This window comes from Gymnoscopelus microlampas (assembly GCF_963454915.1).
Source record: "Gymnoscopelus microlampas genome assembly, chromosome: 3".
Taxonomy (NCBI): Eukaryota; Metazoa; Chordata; class Actinopteri; order Myctophiformes; family Myctophidae; genus Gymnoscopelus; species Gymnoscopelus microlampas.
Window position 1 is genome coordinate 47227289 of NC_139940.1, and position 13394 is coordinate 47240682.

General features: G+C 45.1%; 1 protein-coding gene across 1 annotated transcript in view; it reads right to left on the bottom strand.

Annotated features, from left to right (window-relative positions):
• phactr4b (phosphatase and actin regulator 4b) overlaps positions 1-13394 on the bottom strand; it is a 43965-nt gene that overhangs the window by 7041 nt on the left and 23530 nt on the right. Inside the window, exons 7-11 of the mRNA XM_084052354.1 lie at positions 9869-10000; positions 6155-6755; positions 3485-3686; positions 2759-2888; positions 1023-1227 (exon numbers count right to left, since the gene is read on the bottom strand). Of these exons, the coding sequence (XP_083908480.1) occupies positions 1023-1227; positions 2759-2888; positions 3485-3686; positions 6155-6755; positions 9869-10000 (1270 nt within the window). The remainder of the gene's footprint in view (positions 1-1022; positions 1228-2758; positions 2889-3484; positions 3687-6154; positions 6756-9868; positions 10001-13394) is intronic.

Here is a 13394-nt window from a genome sequence, read left to right on the forward strand (position 1 = left end):
TACGCTTAATGAACGATTATAAAAAATATATTTATATATGTTGATATAGTAGATCTAAAAGTAGATATGTTCGCTATTTTTGTATGCCACCATCGTACAACTAAGTATTATACAGGGTTCATTTATACAATTCATTTTGTGTCCATTCATATATAATACATAAAAAACATTACATATTTTAAAAAGCAGGGATAATAAAAAACATTACATATTAAAAAGAAACTTGTAGATTATTCGATTCATCTACATGAGCAGGATTAAGTCGGTTATTGATTCTAAAACATCGGTTTTGATATATTTTCGGTTAATTGCCCAGCCCTGGGTTAACGAGCGGTGCATTTGTCTTTAGCTAATCACTTTAACCCATTAAGACCGGGAAGGGAACGCAGGCGTGCCATTTTTAGATGTCTTTTGCTATTCAAAAATAGCAGATCAGCGCCCATACCCTAGGTGGGGTTGGCGAAAGGACCTACTCTGTGTGGAGTTTGCATGTTCTCCCCGTGTCTCCCAGGGTAGTTAATACCCTCACAAAAACATGTAGTAATCCTGGTCACTATACCGCCTCCCCCATGACAGCCGGGGCGCCTGATGGAGGGGAAGGGAACTGGTTGGAATAACGTGTTCCTTCCACGCGCTACGTCCTACCAGGGAAACTCCCCCCTGTCAGGTGACAAGAAGGTCAGTTGGCTCTCATGCACTGAAGGAAGCATGAGCTCGGCCCTGGCCTCCCCAGGCTGTGGGGGACTGGTCTAACGCTGGTGTAGGGCTGGTGTAGTGCCCAGGATCACTTAAGAAATTGGCACCGGGTGAAAAAAATGGGTTACAAAAATCGCGGGATAAAAAATTTAGAAAAAAACAAAAATAGCAGATATACAAGCTATGAGCTTGTAGATCTGCTATTTTGGAAAGATCGTGAAAATGTGTGCAAATCTTTGAATAGATATATTTTTAAAGCGAACATTTTTAACTCAAATCTTTGATTCTGGGGGTCCCTGGAACAACATATTTTGGTCTTTCTTTACCTGGTGAGCGCGGTACCGATCTGTGTGCGGATGGCCTCCCACTGCTCTCGGCTCTGCCAGGTGAGGCCGGTCTGCCCCGGAGGCTGATCCTCCCGGGCCATCCTGTCCTGGGCGAAGCGGTCCCGGTCCCTCTCCGGGGCGCAGGGCCGAGCGGCCAGCTTCAGAGCCAGGGTGTCCTTTCTCTTCACCCGGTTGGCCAGGGCACCTGGTGGGGACACGCCAAGCACAGAGAGAGGGCCAGGTGAGGTAGGCAGGACAGGCAGCCAGGCACACAAACGTACTGTACTTTAGGCTTTTTTTGGGGCGGTGTAGCCGCCCCCTATAAGTGAGTTTTGGACACCGACCAAAAAATGTGTGTACCCCCTAACCCTTCCATTGTTAATGCAAATCGATACTTTTTTCATATCAGCCAATCACATTACAGCTAGTGTCATCACCACTAACTGTAATGTGATTGGCTGACTTTGCAAATTCAGGACTGTGATTGGCTAGCGAAACACATGACACATGTGCAGCCCTATGAATAGCAGTATGGACTTTAAAAAAAGTAATTTATCCTTTTTTTAAAGTGAGTAATGTTGTGATGACCACACACCGCCCACTTCACACTGGGTGTGATTTTTACACTACAAGAACTAAATGTAGCTCTCCACCAAACAGACTACTACATATTACTACAGACTGGAAGTCGAATGAAGTCGGGAGATCAGTCTGTTGGAAGGTGTGGAAAAACGTTGCTGAATGCACCTGAGAGCCGACACCGTCAGACAGCTACTATGGTGCTAAAAATAGCCTATGGCTTGATGTCTTTTTCAACAACAATCCTTTAGCTGCTGACCCCCCCTGAAACCCCCTCAAGGACCCCTGGGGGCCATTGTTTCAGACGGACAGAGGTTTCTTTATTTTATAGTAGGATAGTAGGATTATCATTAAAATCTTAGTGTTTTTCCCCCTGGCCAGCCGGGGCGCCTAATGGAGGGGAAAGGAACTGGTTGGAATAACGTGTTCCTTCCACACGCTACGTCCTAAACTCTCCCCTGTCAAGTGATAAGAAGGTCAGTTGGCTCTCATGCACTGAAGGAGGAATGAGCTCGGCCCTGGCCTCCCTAGGTTGGCAAAGGGAGTGGGTGCCCAGGATTACATAGACAATTGGCACTTGGTGTAAAAAATAGGGGTTACAAAATCGTGGGATTAAAAAAAAAAAAAAAATCTTAGTAATCAATTATTTTGGGGCCCACGTGCAATACCCTTGTAGCCCACAGGTTGAGAACCAGTGGCGTAGGTACGTAGCATTGGCCTGGGGTCAGTTGGGACTCTTTGGTGTTGCGCCCAGGTGGACATGGTTGGTATGTCTAAACCTAATCCTAACCTCACAGAAAATATGCCTTAACCCAGTGGTTCCCAAACTTTTTTGGTCGTGACCTAAAACAAATTTTGATGTCTTCCCGGGACCCAAACTAAATAGCAGATCTACAAGCTCACAACGTGTCGCATCGCGACGCATTGTGAGCTTGTAGATTGGCTATTTACACTACTTCTAAAGTTTTTTTGATGGAATTTAGAATTGTTTTATGAATAATTGTAAACAAAATCTTTTGAAAATACATATATATATATTTTTAAATAAGAAGTAAAAAAAAAAGGATATTTACTTGCAAGTCGGTTGACCTTGATAAACAGTGGCCTTCATAAAACCATTATCACTTCAAACTGTGAAAAAAAAGAACGGTGCTTACTGGGCGGAGCCTCGTCTTCCTCATCCTCGTCGGAGTCTTCGTCCTTGTAAAGCACGGGGCCGTCCGAGTCGCTGTCCTCCCTGTGCATGGCCACGCCCCCCCGCTCCCCTTCCTCCTCCTCCTCCTCCTCCTAGGGATGATGGCACCATACCATTAGTGAGGGAAATAATTACTATTACTATTACGTGTACATTAATTCCACAACACCATGGATCTATTAATCTCTCAGCACCACTGCCCTAACCATGGAGTGTTGTTGTTTGTAGGAATAAACACAGAAGCACCCGGGAGGAAGTGGACTAAGAAAGGGGAGGAGCCAAACCGAGTTCCTGTTTCTGCACAAAAAAAGGAGGTGGTGCCCCCAAGATTGTGGATCTACAAAGTCAAATGAGCATTTGTAAATTAATTAATTACATTGGCTTTTTTGTTGTTTAGTTTATTATTACATTTTTTTTACAGTTACAGTACCTTTCAAAACAAATAATGCATTAGCCAAATAATATACAAAATAATCAATAAAAAGTCTATCTCTTTGGAAGTAAATAAAAACTAGATGTTTAAACATCCATGTAGAGGCTGCAGGACCTCTGTCTGCAAGGCTCTTCAACTGTGTTACAATGAATGGAGGAGTTCCATCAAATGGTCGGGTATTAGTAAAACCGGTCATAATAGTCCCATCCCTACCTCCTCCTCCTCCTCTTCCTCCAGCTCCTCCTCCTCTTCCTCTTCCTCCTCATCCTCCTCGCTGCTGTTGTTCCCTTCCGGTAGGATGATGGTCACTCCTCCGGCATCGCCCACCAGGCAACGGCGGCTCCGAGGCTCCAGCTCGGGCTGCGGGATCTCCCCGTCGTACGGCACCTCCTCTTCATCGTCCTCCTCCTCCTCGTCCTCCTCTTCCTCCTCCTCCTCGGAGTAGTCGTCCTCCGCGCTGGTCGGGGGGGAGGGGGGGAAAGAACATGTCAGTTTGAATACAAGAACGCTCGCCACCAGGTATTCGTAACCTTAAGCTCAGTAAAACTATGCCTAAACCTAACCTTATTCCTAATCTTAACCTCAGTAAAACTATGCCTAAACCTAACCTTATTCCTAACCTTAACCTCAGTAAAACTATGCCTAAACCTAACCTTATTCCTAACCCTAACCTCAGTAAAACTATGTCTAAACCTAACCTTATTCCTAACCTTAACCTCAGTAAAACTATGTCTAACCCTAACCTTATTCCTAACCTTAACCTCAGTAAAACTATGTCTAAACCTAACCTTATTCCTAATCTTAACCTCAGTAAAACTATGTCTAACCCTAACCTTATTCCTAACCTTAACCTCAGTAAAACTATGTCTAAACCTAACCTTATTCCTAACCTTAACCTCAGTAAAACTATGTCTAAACCTAACCTTATTCCTAACCTTAACCTCAGTAAAACTATGTCTAAACCTAACCTTATTCCTAACCTTAACCTCAGTAAAACTATGTCTAAACCTAACCTTATTCCTAATCTTAACCTCAGTAAAACTATGCCTAAACCTAACCTTATTCCTAACCTTAACCTCAGTAAAACTATGCCTAAACCTAACCTTATTCCTGACCTTAACCTCAGTAAAACTATGCCTAAACCTAACCTTATTCCTAACCTTAACCTCAGTCAAACTATGCCTAAACCTAACCTTATTCCTAATCTTAACCTCAGTAAAACTATGCCTAAACCTAAACTTATTCCTAATCTTAACCTCAGTAAAACTATGTCTAAACCTAACCTTATTCCTAATCTTAACCTCAGTAAAACTATGCCTAACCCTAACCTTATTCCTAACCTTAACCTCAGTAAAAATATGCCTAACCCTAACCTTATTCCTGACCTTAACCTCAGTAAAACTATGCCTAACCCTAACCTTAACCTCAGTAAAACTATGCCTAACCCTAACCTTATTGCTAACCTTAACCCCAGTAAAACAAATGCAAGAATACAAGAACCGCCGGGGGGCGAGCGGTCCGCGTAAAAACTTGGGGCGAGTGTGTTTTGGGGCGAGTCTTCCGATTACCGCCAGTTTAACGCTGAATGTGCATAACTATAGTCCTGGGTTTCCAGAAGCTGGCATATACGTTTCCTGTTCTGGTCCGGTTTCCCATAGCTTTGTCTGATTGGCTCGGCAGCAGACAGGAACAGGAAACACGTGGTTTAAATGAGCTGCCAAGCCAAGCAAACGAAGGACTACAGTTACAGTTACAGTATGCACAGAGCCCGTTCACACCAGCAGTGCATTTTGCTGCAGCAAAGAAAAAAAATAATTCTTCAATTAAACAAAGACAAAATTGAAGTAATTGTTTGTGGAGGCAAGGAAGACCGATTAATAACCTGCGTCCAGCTTGGTAATGTTAAAGGAGTAGTTCCCCCAAAAAATGTGTTATTTTCTATCGATTACACACTCCATGAAGTCTTGAATTCATGGAGATTTTTTGTTTTTGTTGCATTCCTAAGCCAATAATTTGATGATCTTTGAGCCGATCATCAAATTATTGACTTAGGAATGCGACAAAAACAAAAAAAATCAGTCATTGTGGGGGCGAACTATCCCTTTAAAAACCACAAACCAAGCTAAAAACCTTGGTGTAGTCCTGGACTCATGGATTCATTATACTGACTACTGTAACAGTGTCTTTATGGGTCTCCCTAAAAAAAAATGAGATCAGACCACTGCAGTTGATCCAGAGTGCTGCTGCTCACATCCTTGTCCCTGGTTGACTAGTGGTATTGCCTGAAGGACAACATTCTATATCTCCCCATAGTAAGCAGACATGCTCTATTGGCTTAGTGGTAAAACACTTCAGCACTTGCACGGGGGGACCCGGGGTTGAAGCCCCGGTAGGACATGGAAGTTACAGAGTAAAGCTTTAAGACACTGTTGTTTTATTTACAATAAATCCCGGACTGCAGCTTTAAGTAATGTGATAAGTAATGAGATAAGTAATTAAATAAGCCACAGTTAGTTCAGAACTTCAAACACAACGCTAATCTAGTGCAGCTCGAGACCTAATAGTATTTGATGTCTCCCCGGGACCCAAACTGGTGAAAATAGCCGATCTACAAGCTCACAACGCGTCACATCGTGACGCGCTGTGAGCTTGTAGATCGGCTATTTTCACTACTGCTTACGTTTTTTCATTTGTTCTAATTCATGTAGTTCCTTTGATTTGTTTTATTAATTTATGTAATTATGTTGAAAGATGTTTGAATTCGCTTTTAATTTCTGGAACATATTGATTCGTTCTTTGGGGGGACATTTTTGAAAAAATCTTTTGAAACATTAAAAAAGGAAATGTATAGGAAAAAGAAATAAAGGGATGTTTACTGGCGAACCCATCAAAAACTGGGTCCTGACCCGACCTGGTCTAACTCACAGTTTGAGCGGCTGGATGCTGACGGGCAGCGGACCCTGGTAGTCCTGGGGGGTCTCGAACAGCAGCGAGTGGGCCGTGCGCTGCAGCGAGCCGTCCGGGTGCAGGCCGCCGGGGGCCGGCCCGGGGCTGGACAGCGCCCGCTGGATCATGATGTGCAGCGGGATGGGGGCCGGCCGCTGGAGCGGATGGGGGTCCATGGGCGGACTGGGCGGGTCGAACAGCATGGGGATGATGGGCTGGGGCAGCGGGTGGGGGTAGGAGTGCTGGTGGTGCAGGTGGTGGTGGTGGACGTGCTGCTGCTGCTGCCGGGGGGGAGACGGCGGGATGTGGGTGGGCAGCGGCGGGGACGGGGGAGGAGGAGGCAGCTGGAAGCCCACCGATAGGCCGCCGCCGCCGCCGCCGCCGTGGTCGTTGGCGGGGGAGGGCATGCCGGGCAGGGAGGAGGGGGCGGGGATGCACTGCAGGGGGGACGGCGCGCCAGGGGAGGAGGGGTGGTCGTCCGGGCTGCGTTTGGTCACCGGGGTGGTCCTCTTCGGCGGCATCGGCGGAGAGGGTTTGGCCGGCACCAGGCTGGCACCTCCGGTGGCTTGGGCCAGGTCCGCTGTTGGGGTTTGGCAGGGGAAGAGTTAAAAAAACACTTTCCATAACACAGCATACGGTATGAAGCCGTTCTCTTATAGGCTTATGAATGTGTATTCGTTAGAGAGAGACGTCGTTTCGGTTGCAGAGTACGAGGGTACTTATTTTCCCCCCCGGCTGCCGCTGTGATGTGAGTGCATGACATGACATGTGCAACAGTATTGTGCAAAGCACTGTGAGCAAATGCACTGACTATGTATGTTCTACATGAATGCATTCAAGTAGTGACTCGGGTCACATGTCTGCTTCTACATGAATGCATACATTAAGCCTACACATGGCATGGTTGCTAGCCAAGCCTACGGGCTGTATAAACCAGGGATTCCCAAACCTTTCAGCCTCGAGGCCCAAAAGATCAACCGTTTGGGAACCCTTGCTCTACACCAGTGGTTTTCAACATTTCTCATGTCAAGGACCCCCCAAAATGAAATGCATTTGGCCGGGGACCCCCATCTCAAATATTTCGAGATTTTGAGTTACAAATGTTCGCAAATAAATATATTCAAAAGGTTTGCACACATTTTTATGATTTTACAAAAATAGCAGATCTACAAGCTCATAGCGCCACACTCTGTGCCGTGCTATGAGCTTGTATATCTGCTATTTCTGAATAGCCAAAGTATAGAAGGTTAACATTATTGTGATGCTATATTAACACATTTTGCTGGGGACCCCCTGGAACCCCCCCAAGGACCCCACTTTGAGAACCAATGCTCTACACAGCCAATTGACAGACTGTCATCTTCTCGGTGCCGAAAGGCGACCGTGACAACAACCCATAAACAAATGGGTTGTTAGCTAAATGGCAAACCTCGTGGTTAAACGCATGCACAGTTGTATATTTGTGTATCAATGAGAGTCTTTTTTTGTTTTAAACGTGTGGACATGGAACAGCTTTATAAGAACAGTAAAAAGCCATAGCCGATAGCCGTGCTACAGACAGAGCAACAACATACAGAGACAAAGAGATCAAGAGCTGCCAGACTTGAAGCATGCGAGAAGCTGGAGTGAATTAGATGGACCACTTCCTCTGTAAACACAATCACGCCAGTATCTTATAACCCTTCCCCCTGCTACATCCATCCATCCATCCATTCATACATCCACCCATCCCCCACCGCCTGTCACCAGCCTGCCACACTGGAACACTTTCCTTTGATGGACTGCTTGTTTTTCCTTATTATGCTGGATTGATACGTGGAACTACCACGTGGATTTGACCTGTCGAGGTTATTGTTGTTGTTGTTTGTTTTTGCCTCATGCAGAATACCTTCCTGTGGATGCATAGGGATGAGACGATAGGAAAATGTCATGTCACGATTATTGTGACATGAAATAATAGCAATTTACGATATTATCGCGATAATCAAAATATGCTTAAAACTGTTAAAATGACACTTTTGTTAACCACTTCTTGAACCCCAGCGTCCATAGTCTGGAGTGGAACCTTTGCCCAAAATAGCAGATCAAAAACTCACAACGCGTCGCACACGCTCGCCCATTCATGTGCACGCGCACACGTGTATACACACCATAGGTGTTGCATACAGGCAACGACTGATTGACAAATATCAGCCTCAGCGTTGCATTCAGACACGCAACGCATTTGTTCATGTTTTCTGATTGGTTAGGCGAGCCTGTCAGCATGAAAAGAACATGATAAATGTCTATGCAACCACTGGAAACAACTGTTATTATTGTAATTCTAGCCGAAAACCGGGACAATTTTGTAGTGAATGTTGAAAACAGGGACATAGTATTAGTATTTTAGAGACATTTGGCGGGATATTATTTGGCGGGACACGCAGCTTGAAAACGAGACAATCCCGGTTAAACCGGGAAGTCTGGTCATAGACGCCGATACCGCGGGGGCCTCTGGGCTTAAGCCCCCATCCGAAATGATCAGCCCTCACATCAATCTCAGATGTCGGGGCTCAAACTTACAGTACCATTACCATTACTATAGCAGGGCGCAGCTCTGAAGGTTCAAATGCGCCCCCGCGAGAGAGCCGGCAACGCGATGCCATTAACACCTAGAACTATAGCCCAGACAGAGAAAATGTTCATTTTTTTCGTTTTTTTCGGCTGGGGGGGAGGGGCTAGTCGGGGTCGAGTTGAGCCCCCACGGCCGCGCACATAAATCGGCGCACCTGCGTCTGGTCACCCTAGTCTAACCTCATGTACAGTACATACCTGCTGCTATGTGTACAGTAAGTATATATACACATGTAGATATATCTTTGATTTTTCTGTTTCCTTCCAATGGTTTTTCTCCTTGCTCTCCCTCTATGTCTCTTTCTTTTTTCTTTTCCGAAAAAAACTGCAAATGATGGAGCTTTGCACAAAATAGAATTTCACCTATACTTCTTCACACCAGTCCTGTAAACCTGTTGATGATGTGACAATAAAAGTGATTCTGCTCCATCCATCCATCCATCCATCCATCCATCCATCCATGCATCCATGCATCCAGAAGAGCAGACATGTAGTGGATTGTGGGGGGGGGGGTCACCTGACGCAGAGCAGACCACAGCTCAATGTTTCAGAACAAACCTTCCTCACTGTACATGCCCAAGGTGCAAGCACTTACACACACAGCACTCACTCCTTACGCCAACACGCTCTCTCTCCCCCTTTATTATGCACCAGGCATCACACACACACACACACACACACACACACACACACACACACACACACACACACACACACACACACACACACACACACACACACACACACACACACACACACACACACACACACACACACACACACACACACACACACACACACACACACACACACACACACACACACACACACGCACACACAAACACGCGCGCTTGTTACGCTCATGCAGTCTAATCACAGTGCCATGTAACATTCCAGGCCATGGGCAAGTTAATTAACACTAGCATCCGACGGCCATTAAAAAGGGACAATATTTGACAGCTGGAACGGAGCCGACATGATGGGGAGGATAGAGCGCAGCCTCAGAGGCCCCCCGGCCGTGCGGGCGGGGCGGGGGCGGGGCGGCGGGATACCACCAAGAGAGGGCGTGGCTTGCTTTACCTGAGCGCAGGCCTCCCGCCCGCCGGCACAGGTAGACGGGCAGGGACAGGTAGACATCATAGTCGCACTCCCGCTTCCAGCAGGACCAGTAGAGGGGAAGCTGGGCGTTGTCTGCCCCCTGCAGGGCGGAGGCTGACGGGGGAGGAGGAGGAGGAGACGAGACGGAGGTGGCTTCAGCTAGCGTACCATGGAATGACTGGCAAGCATATGGATGGACACAGTGTACCCAGCAGGGGGGGCGCTGACGTAGGCTCTTTTTTGGACCTCGTTTTCGCCCCTGCTCCTGTTTAATAAGCTTCCATCTTTCTGTGTTCACCTTTTAAATACTTCATGTTCCGTCGATAATTATATCACGGCTAGGGAATACACAAGGAATCGGTTATCGGTGGCAATCGGTGGCAATATGCAATATCGGCATCGAACCGATATCAAAATAATATATATATCGGTTTTAGCCGATATTTTATTTTATATATATATTTTTCATATGAAGCTGAATAATCCTTTTGTGATGATGAAGGCTACCGCTTCAATTTTCTGGGGATGCTTTCAAGAGGGTCAACAAGTTTTTTTTTTAGAAGTCTGCATCAGAATCACAGGCAGGTTACTGTATAACAGGTGTAAGGTAAACCCTACCAGAAACTTGTATTCCGATACCAGTATCGGTCGATTTGACCGTGGCAATTAATCGGCCAAAAAGTCTAAATCGTGCATCCCCGATTACGGCGCCGATCCAATCGATCGGCTGATAATTGTTGTATGAATATATTTCTTGCTCTAAACAGAAACAGAGTCAACAGTCAGTGGGACTGGTCTGGTCATTGGCCTGGTGCTCTGGTGTTGTGAAGCAGAAAATGCTGGCGCCCACTGCTAATTTCCACACGGCGTGGTGCAATTTGTTCCATCTGCTAGACGTTGGCAACAAACTATAAAACCAAGTGAGGTGTCTGACTATTTTTTGCCCCATTTGAGGAGTTATCCTCACATGGTAAACAAGCACAGGTCTAACAGGTGGCTCCAGAGAGTAAAAAACACACAGTAACAATCCTCCGTGTTCATTTATCCATGTGTAACTTTGAGAGTGTACAAATGGGACCAAATGGATCCTTGCAGGTCCATTTGTACACCCTCAGGGTTAAATTGTGTGCGTGCAGTAAGTGATTCTCTTTTGTTAGAATAAGTGTTACATTTTGATAGTAATCATTGCTGTCGAGTGGTTCTTCAGTCTCTCCATCTCTCCAGCTCTTTGGTAAACAGAAAATAAGTTTTCAGGTCAGAGGATACCAATTCCAATCAGGAGAGAGAACTCACAATAGAATACAGGATAAACTACAATGGGAAGTGATGAAACAAACAAATGAGCAGAACAAAATGGGAACTGGAACGCAAGTTATTAAACTATCTCTGTGAGGTTCTATCTCCCGATTGGGTGAAATTTGTAATCCACCGGAAAATGTATTTTCTGTTTATTAAAGAGCTGGAGATACGGGGAGACCCCTGTTACTGAACAAACACTCTATAATAGCCGTGATTACTAATAGAGCTTTAACTTTTTAACAATAAACCTTCTGTTTTAACAAAAATACATCACTTAGCTAGAGCACCTTTGGCATCGAAGATCGTAATGTTTATATCGGCTCATTCTAAGTTGCGTTACCGGCAACCGTGACTCATTTCAGTCAAACACTATCGAGGCCGATGTAATGACATTAAGCGATATCAAAACAAGATACAAGGCACCAGTCCTATCATCATCCCTGCAGATAAGAGAGAGAGAGAGAGAGAGAGAGAGAGAGAGAGAGAGAGAGACAGCCATGCGCTAATGGGAATAAAGTCCAGATCCCCCGAGGAGAGAAACCTACAGTAAACAAACAACAACAACGAGACAAGAAGCCAGCATCTGTGCAGCAGCTTCCTTCCATCAGCCTGTTATCTTCTTCACTGCTTATACAGTACAGTACAGTGAAGCTTCTGCCATCAGCCTGTTATCTTCTTCACTGCGTATACAGTACAGTACAGTGAAGCTTCTGCCATCAGCCTCCAGAGTCCCTGGATTCAAGTTCTCAGTCGCTATACGACTGATTTAAGTCATTTTGATTCCATAGAAGCCAGCATGCCTTCTATGGAAAGCATGTTGCGAAAATAGCCGATCTACAAGCTATTTTCTGTAAAGTTTTTTAAAGATAAGAACATTTGAAGTGGTCCAACTAGTTTAGGAGCATTTTCCATAAAACTCTAATGGATATTTCATAAAAGCAAAGGTTAAAGGAGTAGTTCACCCCGGAAAAAATACGTATTTTCTATCAATTAAACACGCCATGAAGCATTGAATTCATGGAGATGTTTTTGTTTTTGTCGCATTCCTATGTCAATACATTTCTCAAAGGCTACATTAGCATCTTTCCGCCGGTCGTCAAATTATTGGCTTCAGAATGTGACAAAAACTAAAAGATCTCCATGAATTCAATGCTTCACAGTGTGTAATTGATAGAAAATAAGGTGAACTACTCCTTTAGAGGCTCGTGATTTCTTCACCTGGTTGGCAGTATGTAGAACAGCAGGAACAATATGACTAAATCATCATCATTCTTTTACATTATTGTGTAAATTGTTTAGGAAACCTTTCACACAGTGATTTTATTTTTGCTTGAATCCACGGGGATCCCTGCTTTATCTTCATCACTGCGTACATACGGTACAGTGAAGCTGCGGCCTCCATCATCGGCCACCAGAGTCTCTGTTTATCCTCTTCACAGCGTTACGGTGCAGTGAAGCTGCTTCCAAAAGATAGTCCACAGGCTTATTAAGCAGTCAGCTGGGGAACAGCTGCTCAAGCTGTTCACCTAGCATCGTTACCAGGATACAGTACAGTACGTGTCTCTCCGCGCGCATGTGTGTGTGTGTGTGTGTGTGTGTGTGTGTGTGTGTGTGTGTGTGTGTGTGTGTGTGTGTGTGTGTGTGTGTGTGTGTGTGTGTGTGTGTACTTGCATATTATTATACAGGTGAGGACCAAATGTCTGACAAGTATAGCAGAATTTGAGACATAAGACTATAAGACAGAAGTTGTGAGGACAATTTTCCTGGTCCACAGTGGTTTTATGGTAGAAAGAAAAAAAAAAGATCTTACAATTAGGGAGAGATTCAGGTTGTGTTTAGGGTTAGAATTAGACATCTAGAAGTTAGGTTTAGAGTTATACCGGATTTATACTAAATATACCAAATTTCGTTACTTGCCGGTGTCGTGCACCAAAAACACAGAAACCGTCAAAAGAAAAGGTCAAAAAGACTTTCATAAATGCCTGTCACTATGTTTATGTCCTCGCAAGTATAGTAAAACAAACGTGTGTGTGTGTGTGTGTGTGTGTGTGTGTGTGTGTGTGTGTGTGTGTGTGTGTGTGTGTGTGTGTGTGTGTGTGTGTGTGTGTGTGTGTGTGTGTTCGCATGGGTTACTATGTTGACTCTCCGGGGAGAGCCTGTCCATGTCGTCTGTCATGCGAGCAACAGAAGAGTGCTTTGTGCTGTCACT